Raw genomic sequence first — 19,628 nt, forward strand, 5'->3', positions numbered from 1 at the left:
CTTGCAACTCATATAGGTATCCTTGATTTCCTAAGATATTAGGCTAGCAACACTTAGATAATGAAAATGAGGCAAGGCAACTATGCCAACGCCACTCTCGTGGTCATTGGCCTATCATCTAGTCCATAGTCCCATTCTCATGGCAACTAGGCTAGGTGAGGCAAATTATCGAACACATGGTGTGCTATTTGCCTTCCACTCTCCCTTTTCTCAAAGGTGAGAAGGAAACGTGCTAGGCTAGGCTAAGGAGTAACCTTACTCTCGTAAGTGAGACTCCTTCTCCAAACACCTCTCATATAGGTTGATCACCCTACACAAGAGTCAAAGTGGATCACCACTCACACAATCAAACTCATAATCAAAGCAATTGCAAAACCTAATTGATCTATTCAAAGCTCAAGAATATTCATACAAAATTGCTCAATCCAAATCCACAAAGATCTACCTAATCATACTTGGAATTGAAATAGCAAAAGGCAAAAGTAATGACAAGAAATTAAAATGAAGACTTAGCTTGAAATTGAACTTTGAACTTGAACTTGAACTTAAATTTGAACTTGAATGTTGATCTCAATCTTGCAACAATGGAATTTTTCTCTAATTCTAATCTAAACCTAAGAATTGCAATGTGGAGTGAATTGGGAGAGATCTCTCTAGGCTAATCCTAGAGAGAGAAATATTCTAAAGTGATCTAAAACTGAAGTGTGATGGATCCCCTGCAAAATGGCTCCATTCCCCTTTTAAATCTCGCCCAACAACTAAAATTTCCGCGATGGACGCACGCTTGGACGCACGCTGGACGCGCGTCCACTGCGCGTCCACGGTGTTTCTGCTGCACAGACTTCAACTTCAGAGAGCTGTTTGGTGGACGCGTGCTGGACGCGCGCGTCCACTGCAGACTTTTGCTCTGATTTTCAAACTTCTGCGGGCATAAAATTGGACGCCACCTTGGACGCGCGTCCATGGGCGCGTCCAAGGGCTATTTTGCACTCCAACTTCGACTCGTGAATCCTTCTCCGAAATTCATGCCGTTTTCCACCTTTTTTGCACATCTTTTTACCTACAAAACAATTAACAAAGCGTGGAACGGGGTCCAATGACAATATAAAGCATTCTAATGCAATTTAAGACTAAACCATTCATAAAAGCATTAACTTGTATACCAAACGATCCACAAATAACCTTATAAAAGTGGTATCTTTTGCACTTATCAATAACCCAAACACAAGGGTGACATATGAGAACACTACAGAGCCACCAGTTGAGCCAAGTGTTTACATCCCAGCAGAAACCCATGATGTTTTAACCAAAGAAGAGATTGATTTTGAGATGGCTTTAAGTTCTTTTAACTTTGATGATCTTACACTGCTAATACAGAACCCAACTGTAATTCCAGAACAAGCAGACATAGCTACAGAACCATCTGATGTACAGTTTGAAGCAAAACAAGTGGAACCAGATGAAATTGAGATTGAAGGTCAAGTTGAACGTAACCATCTCCATCCCAGAAAAAAAAAAGTCTAGAGTGAAGCTTCAAGTGAAAAGAAACTACAAAACCCGGTCTTCCACCACAATGAAGTTTTGTAATTCTAGCAAAGATCTAATTTTTTTTTGAATACTACTAACTCTATTACAATGCAGTATCTGTTCATAACTACTTTCTCAACCTATTGAAGTGAGGCTCGAACCCACCACCTCCCATATAAAGGGAAGAGTTTGATGCCACTGGACTACAAGGTCCTTGGCAGCAAAGATCTAATTAATATTGAATGACTGTCATGAATGCCAAATTGTAATATGGCTTTTTTTGTCAAACTTTGAGGCCAAACCGTAATGTGACGTTTTTGGTGTAGTGTGGTTTATGTTGGTTTAGGCAGGTTTATTTTTTGACATACTATGATGCCAACCAATGTAATGTTATGGTTTTAGGCATGTTAATTTGCCAAACAATGATGCCAAAATTGTCAATGGAATTTTTTGGTCTTAAATTTGATTTGTTTTGTTTTCTATTGCTTATAGTTGGTCTTAAATTTTTTGATGCCAATATTGCTTATAGTTGGTGTATGCAGCAGTGAGTCATGGTTGGTTTAGACAGCAGCATAAGCAGCAGTGGCTGCTAAGAACCATACCAATAAAAAGAACATATAACAAGAACCATACCTATAAAAAAAAACATATTGCAGCAGCATATAGCAATAAAAAAAAAACATACCAAATCAAATGGCATAATCTAATAACCATTTTATTCATTGCAAAACATATTCCATTAGGAAAAACACAACTACAACATTACATTTTTGCTTCTAATTAATCACATCAATTGATTCAAATGTTTAGTATTACATGATACACTGTACATATACATATACATATACATATACATATATATATATATATATATATATATATATATGTACATATACATATATATATATATATATATGTGTATATATATATGAACCCAAACCCAAAAAAATTGCCCAGGTCTAAAGAATGGAAACAAATAAAATAAAGAAAGGTTCAAGCCAACCAAGGCCCAAACCTAAAGAATGAAATATTTGAAATAATAAATGCAGAAATGCAGGTGTAGGATCCTCTAATAAGCCCAAGTCTTTCCGTCAGCACTCAAAAATTTGACAGCATAAGGAGAGAATATGGACATATCAATCCTGTTAGGAACAAGGACCATATAACACATGAAGCACATTGGTTGCCATAAAGAAAGTAAGAGACACGTATTCCCATCGAAAGTAGGCTTAATTTTTAAAATTAAGACTTAGGTTTTTACCCCTTTTTTTTATTATATTAAAAATTGCATTAATTTAACACTTTGATTAGGAGTTGATCGGGGAAAGGAAAGCCCCATCGCTGCCTAATTCTCCTCAAAGATGGGGATGGAGAATATTTTCAATTCCCCGTAGAAGATGGCCTAGCTGAAAATTAAATGGGTTAGCCGGATTTTCATCCCTAATTATGTCTTCTACTATTGTATACTTCTATCTCCAATTCTTTTGAGAGATTGACTTGGTCTATTGATGTCTTAAGTTTCTTACTCAAGAGCTTTGTGGGATGACTGATATTTTGAGAGATTGACTTGGTCTACTGATGTCTTAAGTTTTCTACTCAAGAGCTTTGTCGAATGACTATTATAGTGATTCTTAGATATTTCTATGCTTGCATCTTAATTGCATGTGTTTGAGGTCTGTCGATCCTAGTTCTACTAGAGTATAACTCTGCCATACATAGGTCTAATGAGTTACGAGTACATCGTTAATTTGCCATTTATATTTCGGGCTAAATTGATTTGAGTACTATTTTACTTTTCGCAAAAATTCTTAAGAATAAAAAGTTACAAGCTAAGTTAATTGGAGTTCTACCGCTTCTATATGACTTAACATCATCAAAATTTATTAGACATAATTCTTAACATTTTAGTACTAAGAGCATCCCTTTCATGGGTAGTATTGGGTTATTGTCAGGGAAGCATACACCATGGCAAGAGAGAGGAAAGGGGAGATAGTGCAAATTTATCTCCGGCAAATGAAGGGTTTATGCCAGAAAAATGGGCCCCACACCACTTTTTTCCCTGCCACGCAATGAGTGCGTGGCCGTTCACTTATGCGCCCAGTGGGTGTGACTGCACGCATGCGCGCCTGACGTTTGCTTTTTTATTTTTTTAAAATCAGATTTGTTTTTTTTTCTTCCATCTCCTCTCATTTTCTCTTTCCTAATCACATTTACAAAAATTCTTCAAAAACCGCGAAATAACTCCATTAGTGAATGCTCTAAGCAAAACATATAACACACTTTTAATAATGCTTACAAAATGAAATATAGTAAAATAAAACTTTCTTCAGACAAAAAAAAAGTGAAAAAAGTGAATTTGAAGTACGGAAAAGGTGGGGGATTTGTTTTCAAAAACAAAAAAGGTGGGGGATGTCTTGCCCTCCCAGCACCATCAACACAACCCATGCCACTAAATGTCCCTTATCTTGAATTGGCCCCTTAAAAATCTCAAGTAGGATTTTCCTTATCCAAAATGGCAAAATATTTTGCTCCAAAGTCAATACACTCCAGTTTAACGGGATGGTGGATGAATAAATAACTGTAACTTAACGGCCTATTAAATAAGAGGACCAGTACCTTTTGTTCACAAAGAACTATTCCTACAAAAAGGTGAAATTCTTATATTACGACTCAAGCAGAATTTTTCTTTCGCGACGCCACTATAATCATTAATAATTGATAGCTCATTTATTTATAAAAAAATTAATTTATCATCTAATAAAGTGGGATCCCAGCTTTGCAGGCCACACATAAATTAATTTCCTCCATTATTATTTAATTAACATCTTCTTTCTCTCTTTTTTTATCTACAATTCCATTTCGATCTTTTCAAAAAGGTTGAATTCCCAATCTTGACCTCTATGTCTCGGTCCAACAGAGCATATGTGAGGATGTAATTATGGTAATTCAGCTAAACCTAGATATTTGGCCTGAGCTTTCAAGGGGAATAGTTTAGAAGTTGATGAAAAAAAGCAGCATGAATTGAAGAAGATCGAATTAAAGCACAATACAAATACAATATTAAGTGCAATATAATCTTGAAATGCAAACATACATTTTGAAATTTAACAGTGCTCTTAAATCTTACAAACCTATTCAATTAAAGACACTAAATCCCATAAACAAATCCAGATTTGTGAAATTTCTCCTTAGTAACTGCATCAATTCTTTTGATAACCTCATCACTCAAGTAATTTGTATGGTCACCCACCTTTGCTTGTCTAAAAAATGAATTATAAGGAGTTGAAAACCAAACAGGACAATCCTCAGACTTGTTCACCTCATGATTCTTCAAAACCTCAATGCTACAACACTTAACTATCTCCTCCACTTCCTTATCGTCGTCAAAAGGACAACCTAAAAACTCGGCCAATCTTTTGACGTGAGTTTTCGTATCATCCTTTAACTCTTCATAAGTAATAAAGAAGAATTTACTAGGGTTATTCAAACTAGCCATTCTGTACCTCAATACATGCTCATAGTAAGGTCCGACAGGAACAGTCCCACTCAGAAATTTCTCCACGGCTTCTTCCAACTCCCATGTCCCTTCGTCGGCCATCTTCCACTTATTGGTGAAATGCCAGAGAGAAGTTAAGGTGTCCTTTGGGTTCCTGGCAACATAAACCACACGACAGCCCGAGGATTCCAAGGTTTTGCCAAGCAGTTGGTAAGGGATATGGGTACTGAAAAGCCTAGTACTGGTGGTATCCTCGGACGACATGTGAGCTGATGATTCTTTGTCTCCATAGACTTGAGCTTCTAGGAAAGGCACGAGGTCGTGGGGGTTGTTGTTGACCAGAAAATCAAGAGAGGAGCGATTGATGATGGAGTAAAGAAGAGATTTGAGCCATGTGGTGCCCGTTTTGGGAAACGAACTCAAGATTACGTCGCTGGGACGTGGGTTAAACTCGGCTAGCACTCGGCGAATTTTGGGGGCAAAAAAAGGCATGAACCAGAACCCATTGATCTGCTCTAAATGTTTGTCTCCCCACCATTTCTTTTCCTCTGAGATATTATTGCTGTTCTCCATAATCGATATTGATGACTATCGACTAATAATGAAAACTAAAGCTATTTTAATATGTTTGAATGGACGACAACGTAACACCATGTACGTGATCCTTATCCTGTACTATACGCAGCTGCCATCCACAAAATTAAACTAAGCTACCTAACATCACTGCTTCACATGCAATCCTTATTATACCATGGACCCTATTGCATTAATATATGTTTTATGTTGTCATTTGTGTCTCATATATTATGAAATTTTGTATCTGAAACAAATTAGTAATTGTACTTTATGTTATTAATTTTGTGTGTGTTGTGATTATGTATATAAACACAAATTATGTAACTAAATAAGATTTGAAAAATAAGTAAATGTATAACATGTGTATATCTTGCATTAGTTTTTGAAACTTAAGTGTGTTGACCTAAAGCTTTAATACATTCTTCATTTTGCACCATCCCTCATCTCTCCATGCTAGTGACTCTCTCATTCCTTTCTTCAATTACCCAGTAAGAAATCATATTACAACTTTATAAATTAATATGTAAATTTTAGTACAACCACAGTTCATGAAAGTGAAATTTGTGTGGTTGGTAGTTTTATATACTAGATAATTAGATATGGCTACCCACTTACACAGCCTACACACCACTCACGGGTGCTGGAGCCCACTCTTCATCATTGTTCCTCCAATCTAATCCATCTGCACACTACACAAGTTTCACGTGGTTATTTGGATTTTAGAACATCACCAATGAGTTCTTCCAACATAGTGATTTTACCATGTTTACTTCTAAACTCTTAAATTGATCATTCGTGATTCTTCAACTTTCAAATTGTTACCATATGAATTGTCCAAGTTAACCACCCATGGTTCTTTCAACTATTAAATTATAACCACCCATGCATGGTCCTTCCAAGAGGATTACGACTGGTTAACTTTTAAAAGTTGAAGGATCATGGTGGTAAACTTGGATTACGGATAGTAATAATTTGAAAGTCGAATGACTATGAGTTATCAATTTGAAAGTTTAGGACTAAATGTGCTAAAACACTATACTTCGAGGATTCCATATGACTTAACTCTTCTATTATATATATATATATATATATATATATATATATATATATATATATATGATGACGTTCAGGTGCGTACGAGCTGTCCAAGAGAGAATTGCGGACGAATCGCAACGCGCCACGTGTCCAAGATGTAGTTGCACCTAACGTTACAACTAGGTGCACGTAATGTTATAACTAGATGCACATAAGTGCACCCAGGTGCATAAATGTTAACAAGATAAATTACTTGCACTTGTAAGATAAAATAGGTGCACACGTGCAAGTAAAATTTATTACAAGTGCAAGTAAATTGTATACTGAGCATCAATATTAAGTGCACCAAATGTTATAACTAGGTGCACCTAGGTTGCACCCAAGTGCATGAATGTTAACAAAGTAAATTACTTGCACAATTGCAAGTAAAATTATGTGCAGATGCAAGTAAAATGTATTACATGTGCAAGTGAATTGTACACTGAGCATCGATGTTAACTTACATCCAATCGAGCATCGATTCATTGTTTGTTTCATCACCAGGTGTCGAGACGTTGAGGTGACCCCTTAATTGCCACTTTTGTTACATATGTTCAATGTGAGTAATAGTGGGCCCTGACTTTTGGTGGTAGAGCAATCGTGGCGGGTCCACCATAGGGCTCCAAGCAACGCAAACCCACACGCCCCGCTCGCCTAAGTAATCATCGCATGTACCGCCTACCCTGCCTTACAGGTCCGGGCGCATGTGGGTTGCCTCCAAGCAACGCAAACCCACACGCCCCGCACGCTTAAGTAACCAGCGCACGGACCGCCTACCTTGCCTTGTAGGTCCAGTGCGCGCATGTGAGTTGCCTCCAAGCAACGCAAACCCACACGCCCCGCTCGCCTAAGTAACCAGCGCATGGACCGCCTACCCTGCCTTGCAGGTCCAAATAGACAATAGACACCTCACTTGGGGCCAAGACCTTCCAGATGAAATGGGCCCCGGGCACCCATATCCCATCAAATATCATCCCTTTTAATTTTCTGCCCAAAACACTCGTATACTGTCAGTGGCGGAGCCAGAAATTAAGTTGAGTGGGGGAGAAGAAGCAAGGGTAAAATGAATTCAAAATTGTTTAAATAAAAAAAATCAAATACGATACAAGGTTTATGATGAACTACAGATAATATTCCTCTACACTCTCTCATATTTTGAAATCGGTATAGAATTGCTTCATTTGAAAAAAAAATTAAGCACTTAGAGACTGAGTCATAAATATTGTTAACTAGAAATAAAAAACCAAAATACATTAAGATTAAAAAATATTTAAAACAAAATATAAAATATAATTAATCAGATAAAACAGTTTGAATGGAAAACATTATAAATCACTCATCTTACTATTAATATTAAAAAAGAAAGTAAAAATAAATAAGAGAAAAAGTCACAATGTTACAAATAAAAAATCCAATTAGAATTTTCTCCCTATTAATATGAAAAATGTCAAAAACAAAATTTCACTTAAAAATAAAACAAAATTTGACTTACAATTTTTGAAAACAGAATTTAGGCAATAGGGTTCGAACACTAGGTAAAAATATGGTAATATAATTTCTATTCGTACCCATCGTAGGCAACTCAGTGCCCATTTCACCCAACGCACAGCACACCGACGTGCCCATCGTAAGCAACTCCGTGCCCATCTTACGCACCTTCGTGCCCATTTCGGCCAACGCATAGCACACCGACGTACCCATCGTAGGCAACTCCGTGCCCATTTCGATCAAGGCACAGAACACCCGTCGTACCTATCGTAGGTAACACCAAATGCATATATATACACGTTAGCTATTAATTGAGCAATTATTTGCTCAAATTCAAGAGTGACCATAGTCAAAATGACTTTGCATGTTTTGTTTAATGAAAACAAACGACAGTTGTTTTGTCACGTTTAGTTCTAAATTTCAAATAGACAACTCATGTTCCTTCGACTTCCAAATTATTACCATCCGTGGTCCAAGTAAACTACCCATGGTCCTTCAACTTTCATAATTTAACCAGTCGCGGTCTTCCTGAAAGGATCATGGGTGGTTAAAATTTGATAGTTGAAGGTATCATGAGTGGTTAACTTGGACACGAATGGTAACAATTTGAAAGTCGTCGAAGGATCATGGTAGTCAATTCAAAAGTTTAGGACTAAACGTGTCAAAATCCCTATACTCGGAGGACCACAAATGGTATTAACTCTATTTAGAAACTAAACTAAAAGTATTATTCAACATAAAAACTCAAATTTAATAATAAGTAAAAAGAGAAAATTGTCATTTTAGCTCACTGACTATAGGGGTCTTGTTAATTGCAGTCCATGACTTTCAAAACTGTTAATTTCATACCGTAACTATTCAATTTTTATCAATTTCGGTCACTCCGGCCAAATTATCGGCCAAATTCGCCAGAAAATTCTAAACCCTAAAATAATGAGGGGTATTTTAGTAATTTCACATGTATGTTCTTCTTCTCCGGCGAGCCACCACTTTTTCTTGCACTTTTCCGGTGATGCCTTCGCGATGAATAGAGCAGCAGACGGCGTTGTTGGTTCACAGCGTATGAAGATAGCAAGCAGCGGTGAACTTTCCTCTTCGTCCGGCAACGCTTCACTGCCGCCTTCGCTTTCCTCCCCTTCTACTGCTACTAACGGCGTTGTTGGTTCACGCTGGCGAGGAGGCCACGCCGGAAACAGGAGATGGGAGAAGTCGCCCAGCTAGCCTCCGGCATCTCTTGGGCATCGTCTTGCTCCTCCGCTTCTGGTGCATCTGCCATTGTCGCCGCCACCATTTCTGGGGACATCAAGCCTAAAGTGAGGCCGGAGATGATACCGGCGAAGAGAGAGGTCCACTGGGTCGCTTCCTTCTCGCTCTCTCCCATCATTGAGCTCTCTCAGGTTCCCAACAGGTCCCTGCCGGAGAAGAATACAGCAGGTCGCCGGAGAAGAAGAACAGACATGTGAAATTACTGAAATACCCCTCATTATTTTAAGGTTTAGGATTTTCTGGCGAATTTGGCCGGTAATTTTGGCCGGAGTGGTCAAAATTGATAAAAAATTGAATAGTTACGGTATGAAATTAACAGTTTTGAAAGTCGTGGATGTAATTAACAAGATCCCTATAGTCAGTGGGCTAAAATGACAATTTTCTCTAAGTAAAAACCATTAAAGAAAATAAACAAAGAACACGTGAACCGTAGGACGGATAAAATCGAAAAGAGGTTACCTGATATGACTTATCTAGCCGGAGTTTGCTCCTGCTACTGAAATATGCGAGAGAGACACAGAGAGAAGGGGAGGGTAGATGATGGAAAAGGAATAATATAATAGAAAGAAAAGATGATGCTTATTTGATGCCCTATTTGTTCCATAGCCACATATATTTATAGCATTGGCATCGGCACAGTAAAATGATAACTTGATAAGTATATTTTTAGAGGTAAAATTTTTGTCATATTTTTACATTTAAATTGAAAAAAAAAATGAATGAAAAAAAATTGAGTAAAACTTTTAAGAGTCTGCTTTCCATTTTGAAATCATTTATTCCAAAGAAATTAATCCACATTATTTGAAAAAAGATTTATTTTAAAATGCTATTTTAATACGTACAACTTCGAATGTTCATGAAAGTGAAATTTTTGTAGTTGCTCGTTTGGTTTGGAACAAAGAAATTATCAGTAACCTGACAGCATGCACCCACTCTTCATCATTGTCCTTTCAATAATATCTTCATTTTTTTTTTAGCACACATAGGGTGCGTTTTTTTTTTTTTTTTTTTTTTTTTTTTAAATTTACCTTCATAAACCGAAAAAAAGAGAGTCTATACAAGCAGGGTCCAAAAGTGACCACTGCTAATGAAATAGGCCAAGGCCTTACAGAACCTGCTCATATGCTATATACAACTAAGAGCCTAGAAGAGGCTATGAACACACATAAAGTTCTAAGTGCATATATCGTAATCTCCCAATCCATATAACAATCTCAAAAAATGTCAATCATCATGTTTTCAGTCCCACACAAGAGTGTCAGACCGATACCCGAATAGCTTTCAAATTATAACCCTCTATCCTTGACACAAGCCCCAATCCCCGGGGTACAGAGCTCTGTATTTTACCCCCGGGGATCTTCATGAAACTTATGTCAAGCAATAGACCTCATCACATCCACCCTTGATCCCACCAATCACCTCCAAGTGTACGGAGCTCCGCATTTTACCACCGGAGGCTTTAGACCAATAAGATCAAGCAATGGCTCCCTCCCCACCACCCTTAGTACTCAAGTCAACCATCCCCGCACAGATCTCTGCGTTTTAACCGGGTAGGCCTTGTAACTTAAAATGCTAAGCAATGGTTCTCCTCACTCCAAACCAATCCCCATATCAATTCAGCTTCTTTTCTTCTTTCTTCTTTTTTTTTTCTGCCAGCCTTTTCCTCCAATAACAACCAAAACATGTGAGACACTCACTAGATCATAAAATGGGCAAGGGAGACTAAGGATGTATGCAAATAGAACCCCCTGTATGCAATACCCCCCCCCCCCCCACCCTTAACTCAGAAATCACCTCATTACTGTCACAAGCAAATTAAACATCCTATAATACTATCAATATTCAAAGATCACAAATAAATTCCAAAAAAACAGCTCAATCCAGTTGGAATATCACTGCTGCCTCTGCAAAACTGCTGCTGCTGTGCTCCTCCTCAGTCCAATTTGACCTCCTTGGAGTCCACACATCAATCCTGATCTGCTTCTCCTCACTCCCTGTGCTATACCATACCCAAATGGCCCTACAGCTGCAAAAAAACATGTTAGTAACCTGATTCTCTCAATCTGTCACTCTTTTTTTTTTTTTTTTTTTTTTTTTACAAAACTATATATTCTCTATAACTCCCTCTTTGCACTCCAATTTTACCTCAAAATATCACTCATTTTTATCTCTCTTTTTTCAGTATTCCTTCCATATTTACAATAATATCTTCATTTATTTTTATTTTTTGGTACATTAGGATTGCTAGCTTAAAATAGGCTAATCATATGTTTTCTTCCAAACCCCTACCAAAAGTGGCTGGAGGAGATATTGTCCTTCCAATCTACCATACACATATATGCACAATACCCTCTCACGGGTTTCTTTAGCAGAAATTTTCTCCCCCATAACATGAAACTATTTTATTGGGGTAATTTTTTTTTTCAATTCAGAAAAAATAGATTTTATTTTGTTTTATTAATAGTTTTATGGAAAATAAGCTCTTCGAATTTGAGAAAATGGGTTCATTGTTTTCCTTTGGTGTTTTATTTTTCACGCTTTTAGAAAGAAAATATACTTTATGGTTTCATATATTACTTCCACATATTTTTATCATTTAAAGGCATTCAAGTGTTTATATGAATTATTTGGAACATTTATCAACTATGGAAGACGGAGAGACGCGGGTTCCGCGTCATTATTGTGCTCCTGTTTCCAGGTATTTGCATTGGTATTACCGTTTTTCAAAGCATTTATTTCTTATTTTGAAGTGCATGCTTTAGACATGGGTTATGTTTGGCAAACATAGTTGAAAAGGTAGTTGAAAGCTGAAAAGGTAGATGAAAGCTGAAAAGCTATAAGTTAGGAGTTGCAATTGAAGAGCGGTTAAGCTAGCTATTATGGTTAAATGTGTTTGGTAAAAATTAACTTTTTTGATTAGCTAATAAATGTAAAAAGAGTACAAAGGATATCTTCATAAAATTTAAATTGTTTTGTTTACATATTAAAATTTAACATTTTGAAATAAAACTATTAGCAAATCATGATCTAACATCCCATAATAAAGTAGCAATATTGTTGCGAATCTCCTTCATCTGATTAGAGGTCTGACTTAAATTTTCGTTGATGACCATATTGCTACTAGAATCTTGAAGTTCATCGGGAGGCATTTAATCTGAATGTTGTTCAAGCACATTAAACATCATGTCATCTTGTAAATTCTTCCAAATATAATTATGTAGTGCAAAATGTGGCCATAATAACATCAATTTGGGTCTCCACACTAAACTGTGGCATTTTAGCAAGTATCTTCCATCTCTTCTTCAATACTACAAACGACCTCTCAACACAACTTCGAATACTCCAAACGACCTCACAATACAACTTCCAGCAAGTTGGCGGCTCTTGTTCAACTTGAGATTGATGATACCTCATTCTTGGATACAATACCAAATATCATTGTTTATCTCGATATCCTTTATCCACCAAATAATATCTTCATAAAAAAAATATAAAACTAAACTTTTATAAGGAATAAAATTATATGATTTTTATTAGAGTTAACGTAATACGAATATAATACCTTGTGGTGGTTTGGGAAAGTTCATTGATGATGTATTAATTGCATGAAGAAATACACGTGTACATGTGCGGATCCTTCCCATCCAACAAATATAAAAGTAAAACACATATCAAAGTCACATGCTGCCATAACATTGAAAGTATGAAAGTATGATGCCAAATATCATTTTTTTTATCTGGATATCCTTTATCCACCAAATAATATCTTCCTAAAACAAATATAAACCTAAACTTTTATAAGGAATAAGATTATATGATTTTTATTAGAGTTAACCTAATACGAATATGATACCTTGTGGCGGCTTGGGAAAGTTCATTGATGATGTATTAATTGCATGAAGAAAGACATATGTATCATGTGCGGATCCTTCCCATCCAACATATATAAAAGTGAAACACATATCAAAGTCACATGCTGCCATAACATTGAAACTATGAATTCTTTTTTTCCCTCTATATCGCAATTGATCAACCTCAGGCATGCACACTGCTATATAAGTACCATCAATACATCCAATGCAATCATATTCATCATATATATTAGATAATCACTCTTAAAAATGATAATAATAATGATAATAATAATGATAATAATACTAACAACAACAACAACAACAACAACAATAATAATAATAAATTGGTCATTTTACCTTGAAATATGGCAGGTATCATACGTCATTAGTAATGTAAGACAATATAGATTGAAATGTAGGATCATTTGGTCTTATGATATCACGTGCAAAGCCTTTGTATCCACTACTCCTACCACTAATTGCTTCCAAGACTTCATGAAATGCTCTACTTATTGTTTCACCAGAATGTTGAAATCGCTCTCCAACATCTCTATTTGAAGCACCCATAGCAAGTGTGTATATAAATATACCAACTTTGTCCACAACTTACATATTCCTAGTAGATTGTAATCCATATTTTGAATATAAATCATCACATAATTGCTTAAATAAAGCGGAGTCCATTCTAAATGCATTTACACATCGAATAGGATATCCATTCAAGACTTCTCTCATCCATTCATGCCCTCTAAAAAGTGAAGTCGTACAACGTTCTTTATAAATATATTTATAGTAATATGTTTTGGTTAAAGCAATTGTGGCATACGATATTATAATTGCACAAAGTGCTTGCTTTCTCTTTTTTCTTTTCTATTCCAACTCCATGATGTACCTAATAAATATAAAATAATGAAATCAATATATTTTAATAAAATATAAAGTAAAAACATATATTTTAAAATATATAGAGTAAAGCAAAATGTTTATAGTTCATAAAATTAGTTCATACAAAAATTAATGTTCAAACACACAAAGGTCAAATTGAAATTACAACCAAACATATTGAAATAAAATGAGCATTCACTTGCTTGTATCATGCATATACTTCAACCAAGCTTTCCTAGAAAAGTTATCATTAATATTGAAAAAAATTTCACTATTCAAACCATACTTAAGGAAGCTGAGAGGAAAACACCACAGATCTCCACCTTTTTCCATAATACCATCAGCAACCATGCGGTTAACAACACTTATTATACAACTAGACTAATAGTTGTACTACTTTGAGTATTCACAGTACTATCAAATATTAAAATGCCCGATGCCTGATTTGAATTTGAAATCAAAGTATCCAATTGACTATAAAAGTTAGCTGCTCCTCCTGATTGTCTCGTCTTACACACTTCATTTGAGTGGGTTTAAGACCAATATTTTGAGTTTTGGTAAATTTTCTAACATTATTGTCTTGAGATTGCCTAGGTACTTGAGTGCCACTTACATCTTGGTTACCACCACAATTGTTCACCTCACTCATGAAATTATTCCAAATTGAGGACTCATCTACCTCCAAATCATGTAATTGAGAAGAATGTTGGTTATCCTGAGAATATAACATATTTTCAAATCCTTCCCTAGTCCTATTCTCTTCTTCACTTTCCCTATTTTTTTTCCTTAATATCCATCATAGGTTGGATCATAGTGGGTGCAACACAACCTTTACCATTTGCATAGCAATCTTGAAATATCCTAGACCATAAATCGTTCATTGCAGGATCTATGGATTTATTACGAAATTTTTTATAGACTGAGTTCTCCTACAAAAGAAATGAAAAGAATAAGTTTACAATCAACACCAAAATATAATTATGTTTTAAACTTAAAAATCTATAATACAAACCTTGAATTTTTTCTCCCACCATCCATCGGAGCCACTAATGTTATGTGTATTAAGATCCCACCCTAAACCAGTTTCTTCATGTTTCAGTTCCTTCCAAGTTCTCCATTCCTTTTTCATAGCATCCCACTCTTTCTTTAAACTTCTATGTACAATTTTCCGTTTGGCGATAGCTTCAAACTGTTCTTTAATTTCTTTCCATTTCATTAACCCACACCTATGCTTTCGAATATATTTGATAAAAATCTCACAAAAGAGCACCACGTACTCGTTGGTCCACTTAAAATTCTCTCCATCTATATTATCATTTGTTGAAGCCATATTGCTAATTTAGAAATGATAATAACAATAATTCAGTTTAATGAGGCTATACACATACATCAAATAATCCAATTTAATCAAGCATTAGTAGTTGAATATGTGAATAGAATTTTTTTTTTTTTAAAAAAAACCATTTTCATTTTGATGATCCAAACAAAACAGTCTAATATTTGGACAAAACTTTAGTGTTTTTTGTGGATCAATTTCATATTTGTAATAATATATATCAAAGAAGTCAACAAAATCATTTCTACAACTAGAAGATTCAATACAATTAGAAGGCAATTAGAAGATTCACACTACTTGCATACCTTTCGGCGCAGGCTTTCAATTATCTAGGCTAGGCATTTCTGTATCACTTAGGTATTTTAAGTTTGGTTCAAATTCCGCTGAACAACCATTCGAATCAATGGTAATACCATTCTCATACAAGTAATACAACAAAATAGATAACATATACATTCCTACATATATACGAGATACAATACAACAAAATATATATAAGTAACACAACAAAGTTACATATACATACTTATGGCTGTTGGACGCACTGCTGCAGACTGCGGAGTGTTGGGCGATGCTTCTTGCGGATGAAGATGAACAGATTGTAGTTTTGAAACTCATAAAATGACTTCTGGAGATTTTTACTTAAATAATTTTTTTTGAATTATTATCTCACACGCACTTAGTTCTTTCTTTCACCATCTAAGTGGTCTCAAATGAGGCAGGTTGGCCTAACATTTGTCTAGCTATTAGTTCTTTCTTTCACCATCTAAGTGGTCTCAAATGAGGCAGGTTGGCCTAACATTTGTCTAGCTATTATTCAAACGACGGGACAAATTCAATTAAAATATCAATTTGGCCAGCAAATTATCAATCGTTGTACTGTGGACCATGGTCCACACAACTATGTGTACCATAGTCCAAAATGACTATGTTTCATTTAATAAAAAGAAACAACAGTTGTTATGTTCAATCAATTATGTGTACGTCTGCAAAATGCTTAATTTCTTTAAATCAATTAAAGGATGGCTTTGCTTAATTTCTTTAAATTAATTAAAGGATGACACCTCAACAAGAGTAAAAAATGAAGTAAAAAGTGAGAGTACATTTTTATAATAAATAGTTACCAACACTAACATATGAGAACCCTAACACATGCTCTTAAACACTTTAAACACTCTCACACATACCATAGAAGCCAACAAAAACAACGAAATATAACAATTTAAACACTCTCACACACACCATAAAAGCAAAGAAACACACCAATTTCTATGCTCTTACATATGCCAAAGAAACAAAGAAATTAATTAAACGCATAAGCAATACCAGAATTGTGAAATTTCTCGTTTGTGAGTGTATCAATTCTTTTAATACTCTCATCGCTCAAGTACTTTTTATGGTCACCAACAGTCGCTTCTCTAAACAAGGCTTTAGAATCTATTGTCATCGTCGCAACAGTTCGAGAATGCTCAGACTTGTTCACTTCATGATTGCTCAAAACCTCAAAGCTGCAGCTCTTCACTATCTCTTCCACTTTGTTATCCTCTTCAGCAAAAGGAGAACCCAAAAACTCAGCCAACTTTTTGACGTGAGTTTTTGGATCATTCTTTAGCTCTTCATATGTAACAAAGAATACTTTATTAGGGTTCTTTAAACTTGCCATTTTATACCCCAACACATGCTCATAGTAAGACCCATAAGGTATAATTCCCTGGCAAAATTTCTCAACAGCTTCTTCCAACCCCCACGCTTCCTCCTCGGCTACTTTCCACTTATTCACAAAATGCCAAAGTGAATTCAAGGTGTCCTTTGGGTTCCTAGAAACATAAACCACACGACAACCTGAGGATTCAAAGGTTTTGCCTAACAATTGATATGGAATATGGGTACCGAAGATTTTGGTTTTAGCATCCGGTGGTGGCATAACGTATGGTTCCGATCCTTCATTGAAGACTCGCAATTCAAGGAAAGGAACAAGATCATGGGGGTTGTGCTTGACTAGGGAATCAAGAGAGGATGGATTGATTATTGAGTAAAGCAAAGCTTTGAGCCATGTGGTGCCGGTTTTGGGAAATGAAGCCAAGATTACATCATTAGGGCGTGGATTGAACTCGGCCAGGACCCGTTGAACTCCAGGAATCGCAAGTGGCATGAACCAAAAGCCATTGATTTGTTGCAGTTGTTTATTTCCCCACCATTTCCCTTCTCCTGAAGAATCCTGATTCTCCATTTGTTCGGCGTAATCACCTAACAATAAAGAAAATAAATAAAGAAGAAAGAGTTGTTTTGACCCATAAACAGTAAACAGACAGGATAAAATGGAACAAAGAGAGTACCTAACATGACTTATCTGGCCGGAGTTTGCTTCTGCTACTGAAATACGCGAGAGAGAGACACAGAGAGAGAGGGAGGGAAGAATGGAAGATGATGGTTATTTTGATGCCCTATTTGTTGAGTAGCCACATATATTTATATCATTGGCACCTGCACAGTAAAAATGATAAGTATATTTTTAGAGGTAAAATTTTTGTCATATTTTTAAATTTAAATTGTAAAAAAGAAAATGAATGAAATAAAAATTAAGTAAATACAAGTATTGTTTACTTGTAATGCTCGAAAAATTTTAAGAGTCTGCTTTCCATTTCGAAATCATTTATTTCAAAGAAATCAATCCACATTATTTGAAATAAGATTTATTATAAAAGATTTAAATTTTTTAAAAATTACCTAATAATTATAATTAGGATCGGGTGGGACACAGCTTGATAGAGAAAATAACGATTCTAATTAATTATTTAAATTTAAATAAATTATACTTACTTTAATATATAATTATTTTTTAATTTAAATTCTTAATATTTATTAATGGTTTCACTTTTTTCGTGTAATTATTATGGTAATTTTATGGTACTATATTTCAAAATTGTGACAATTTCATTAATAATTATGTTAATTTATGGTAATATATTGTAATATTAGAATAGAAAAAATATTATACTCCGTAATTGATATATTTAATGAAATTAGTATGGTAATTTCTACCATATTTGGTAATTATAATTAATATAATTAACTTCATTGAGAAATATAATATTTCTTCCGTGACAATATTTTTGGCAATTTCATTAAATTATAATCAATAAAATATGAAATATAATTAAGGAAATGAAGTTATAAAATTAACAAAATATGTGTTCATAAATATTTAGAATTTTTTTTAAATACATAAATATGCACTACATTAATCATACAAAATTTAAATGCTAATTTTTTAATTTCTAACTGTAAAATTTTAATTATAAATCTATCAATATAAATTATAATTAATGAAATTATATTATACAATTTTGCTATATACAGATTATATTAATAAATATTATGTGTTGCTTATTTTGATGCCCTATTTGTTGCACAGCCACATATATTTATAGCATTGGCATCTGCACATATATTTTTAAATTTAAATTGTAAACAAAAATGAATGAAATAAAAATTGAGTAAATACAAGTATTGTTTACTTATAATGCTCGAAAACTTTTAAGAGTCTGCTTTCCATTTCGAAATCATTTATTCCAAAGAAATTAATCCACGTTATTTGAAATAAGATTTATTTTAAAAGATTTAAAACTTTTTAAAAAATATACCTAATAATTTTAATTAGTATCGAGTGGGAGACAGCTTGATAGAAAAAATAACGATTCTAATTAATTATTTAATTATGCTCGTATTGTAGACTCAACCCACTTTTTGGCCTTTTTTTTTTTATAATACTTTTTGGCCTTTAATTATTTGCAAATAGGTCAGTAACAGTATCTATTGAATTTGACAGAAAATCTTGCATGGTAAAAATTGTCTTCGGCAACTGAGTAATTTCACATCTCATGACCAATGAAATTTGGCTTTTTCCCGCTCAAAGATTCAATTAAATTATTTCCCTATTTATTTTTTAGAAAACGTTTACTCTTTAGATTTATTTCTAATTAATTTAAATTTTGTTGTATTACAACTATTTTCCACTTTTCAATGCTAATTATTATTCTTTGACTGATAACGGTATGCATTGATTGACAGGTAATAATAAGTATCATTTACCAATGCAATGTTTAATTTTTCAATTTATGTACAA

General features: G+C 34.6%; 3 protein-coding genes and 1 long non-coding RNA gene across 4 annotated transcripts; all 4 read right to left on the minus strand.

Moving 5' to 3' along the window:
* Window positions 1-4,525: 4,525 nt before the first annotated feature.
* On the minus strand, window positions 4,526-5,719 carry LOC116031438 (cytosolic sulfotransferase 12-like). The gene has a single exon (XM_031273651.1). It carries the CDS (start codon window positions 5,594-5,596, stop codon window positions 4,676-4,678), a length of 921 nt encoding a protein of 306 aa, XP_031129511.1. The 5' UTR covers window positions 5,597-5,719; the 3' UTR covers window positions 4,526-4,675.
* Window positions 5,720-9,113: 3,394 nt separating this feature from the next.
* LOC116033016 lies at window positions 9,114-10,004 on the minus strand. The gene is made up of 2 exons (XR_004100819.1): window positions 9,887-10,004; window positions 9,114-9,573 (listed from the first exon to the last, which is right to left on the minus strand). It is a non-coding gene; the product is annotated as an uncharacterized LOC116033016 (long non-coding RNA).
* A 1,315-nt stretch (window positions 10,005-11,319) lies between these two features.
* LOC116032279 lies at window positions 11,320-15,496 on the minus strand. Its single transcript, XM_031274773.1, has 3 exons — window positions 15,179-15,496; window positions 15,002-15,095; window positions 11,320-11,453 (listed from the first exon to the last, which is right to left on the minus strand). The coding sequence occupies exons 1-3, from the start codon at window positions 15,494-15,496 to the stop codon at window positions 11,320-11,322; spliced, it is 546 nt and encodes a 181-aa protein (XP_031130633.1).
* A 1,263-nt stretch (window positions 15,497-16,759) lies between these two features.
* On the minus strand, window positions 16,760-17,931 carry LOC116033618 (cytosolic sulfotransferase 17-like). The gene is made up of 2 exons (XM_031276375.1): window positions 17,839-17,931; window positions 16,760-17,749 (listed from the first exon to the last, which is right to left on the minus strand). Exons 1-2 carry the CDS (start codon window positions 17,843-17,845, stop codon window positions 16,806-16,808), a joined length of 951 nt encoding a protein of 316 aa, XP_031132235.1. The 5' UTR covers window positions 17,846-17,931; the 3' UTR covers window positions 16,760-16,805.
* Window positions 17,932-19,628: the final 1,697 nt, after the last annotated feature.

The sequence above is a fragment of the Ipomoea triloba genome, chromosome 10 (assembly GCF_003576645.1).
Source record: "Ipomoea triloba cultivar NCNSP0323 chromosome 10, ASM357664v1".
Classification (NCBI taxonomy): Eukaryota; Viridiplantae; Streptophyta; class Magnoliopsida; order Solanales; family Convolvulaceae; genus Ipomoea; species Ipomoea triloba.

Excerpts from the sequence above, each read along its gene's own strand:
- LOC116031438 (XM_031273651.1), bottom strand. The coding sequence starts at position 5,596 with ATGGAGAACAGCAATAATATCTCAGAGGAAAAGAAATGGTGGGGAGAC.
- LOC116032279 (XM_031274773.1), bottom strand. The coding sequence starts at position 15,496 with ATGGCTTCAACAAATGATAATATAGATGGAGAGAATTTTAAGTGGACC. Across the intron at positions 15,096-15,178 it reads GGTGGGAGAAAAAATTCAAG|GAGAACTCAGTCTATAAAAA; the intron begins GTTTGTATTATA and ends TTTCTTTTGTAG. Across the intron at positions 11,454-15,001 it reads TCAAGATTGCTATGCAAATG|CTGTAGGGCCATTTGGGTAT; the intron begins GTAAAGGTTGTG and ends GTTTTTTTGCAG.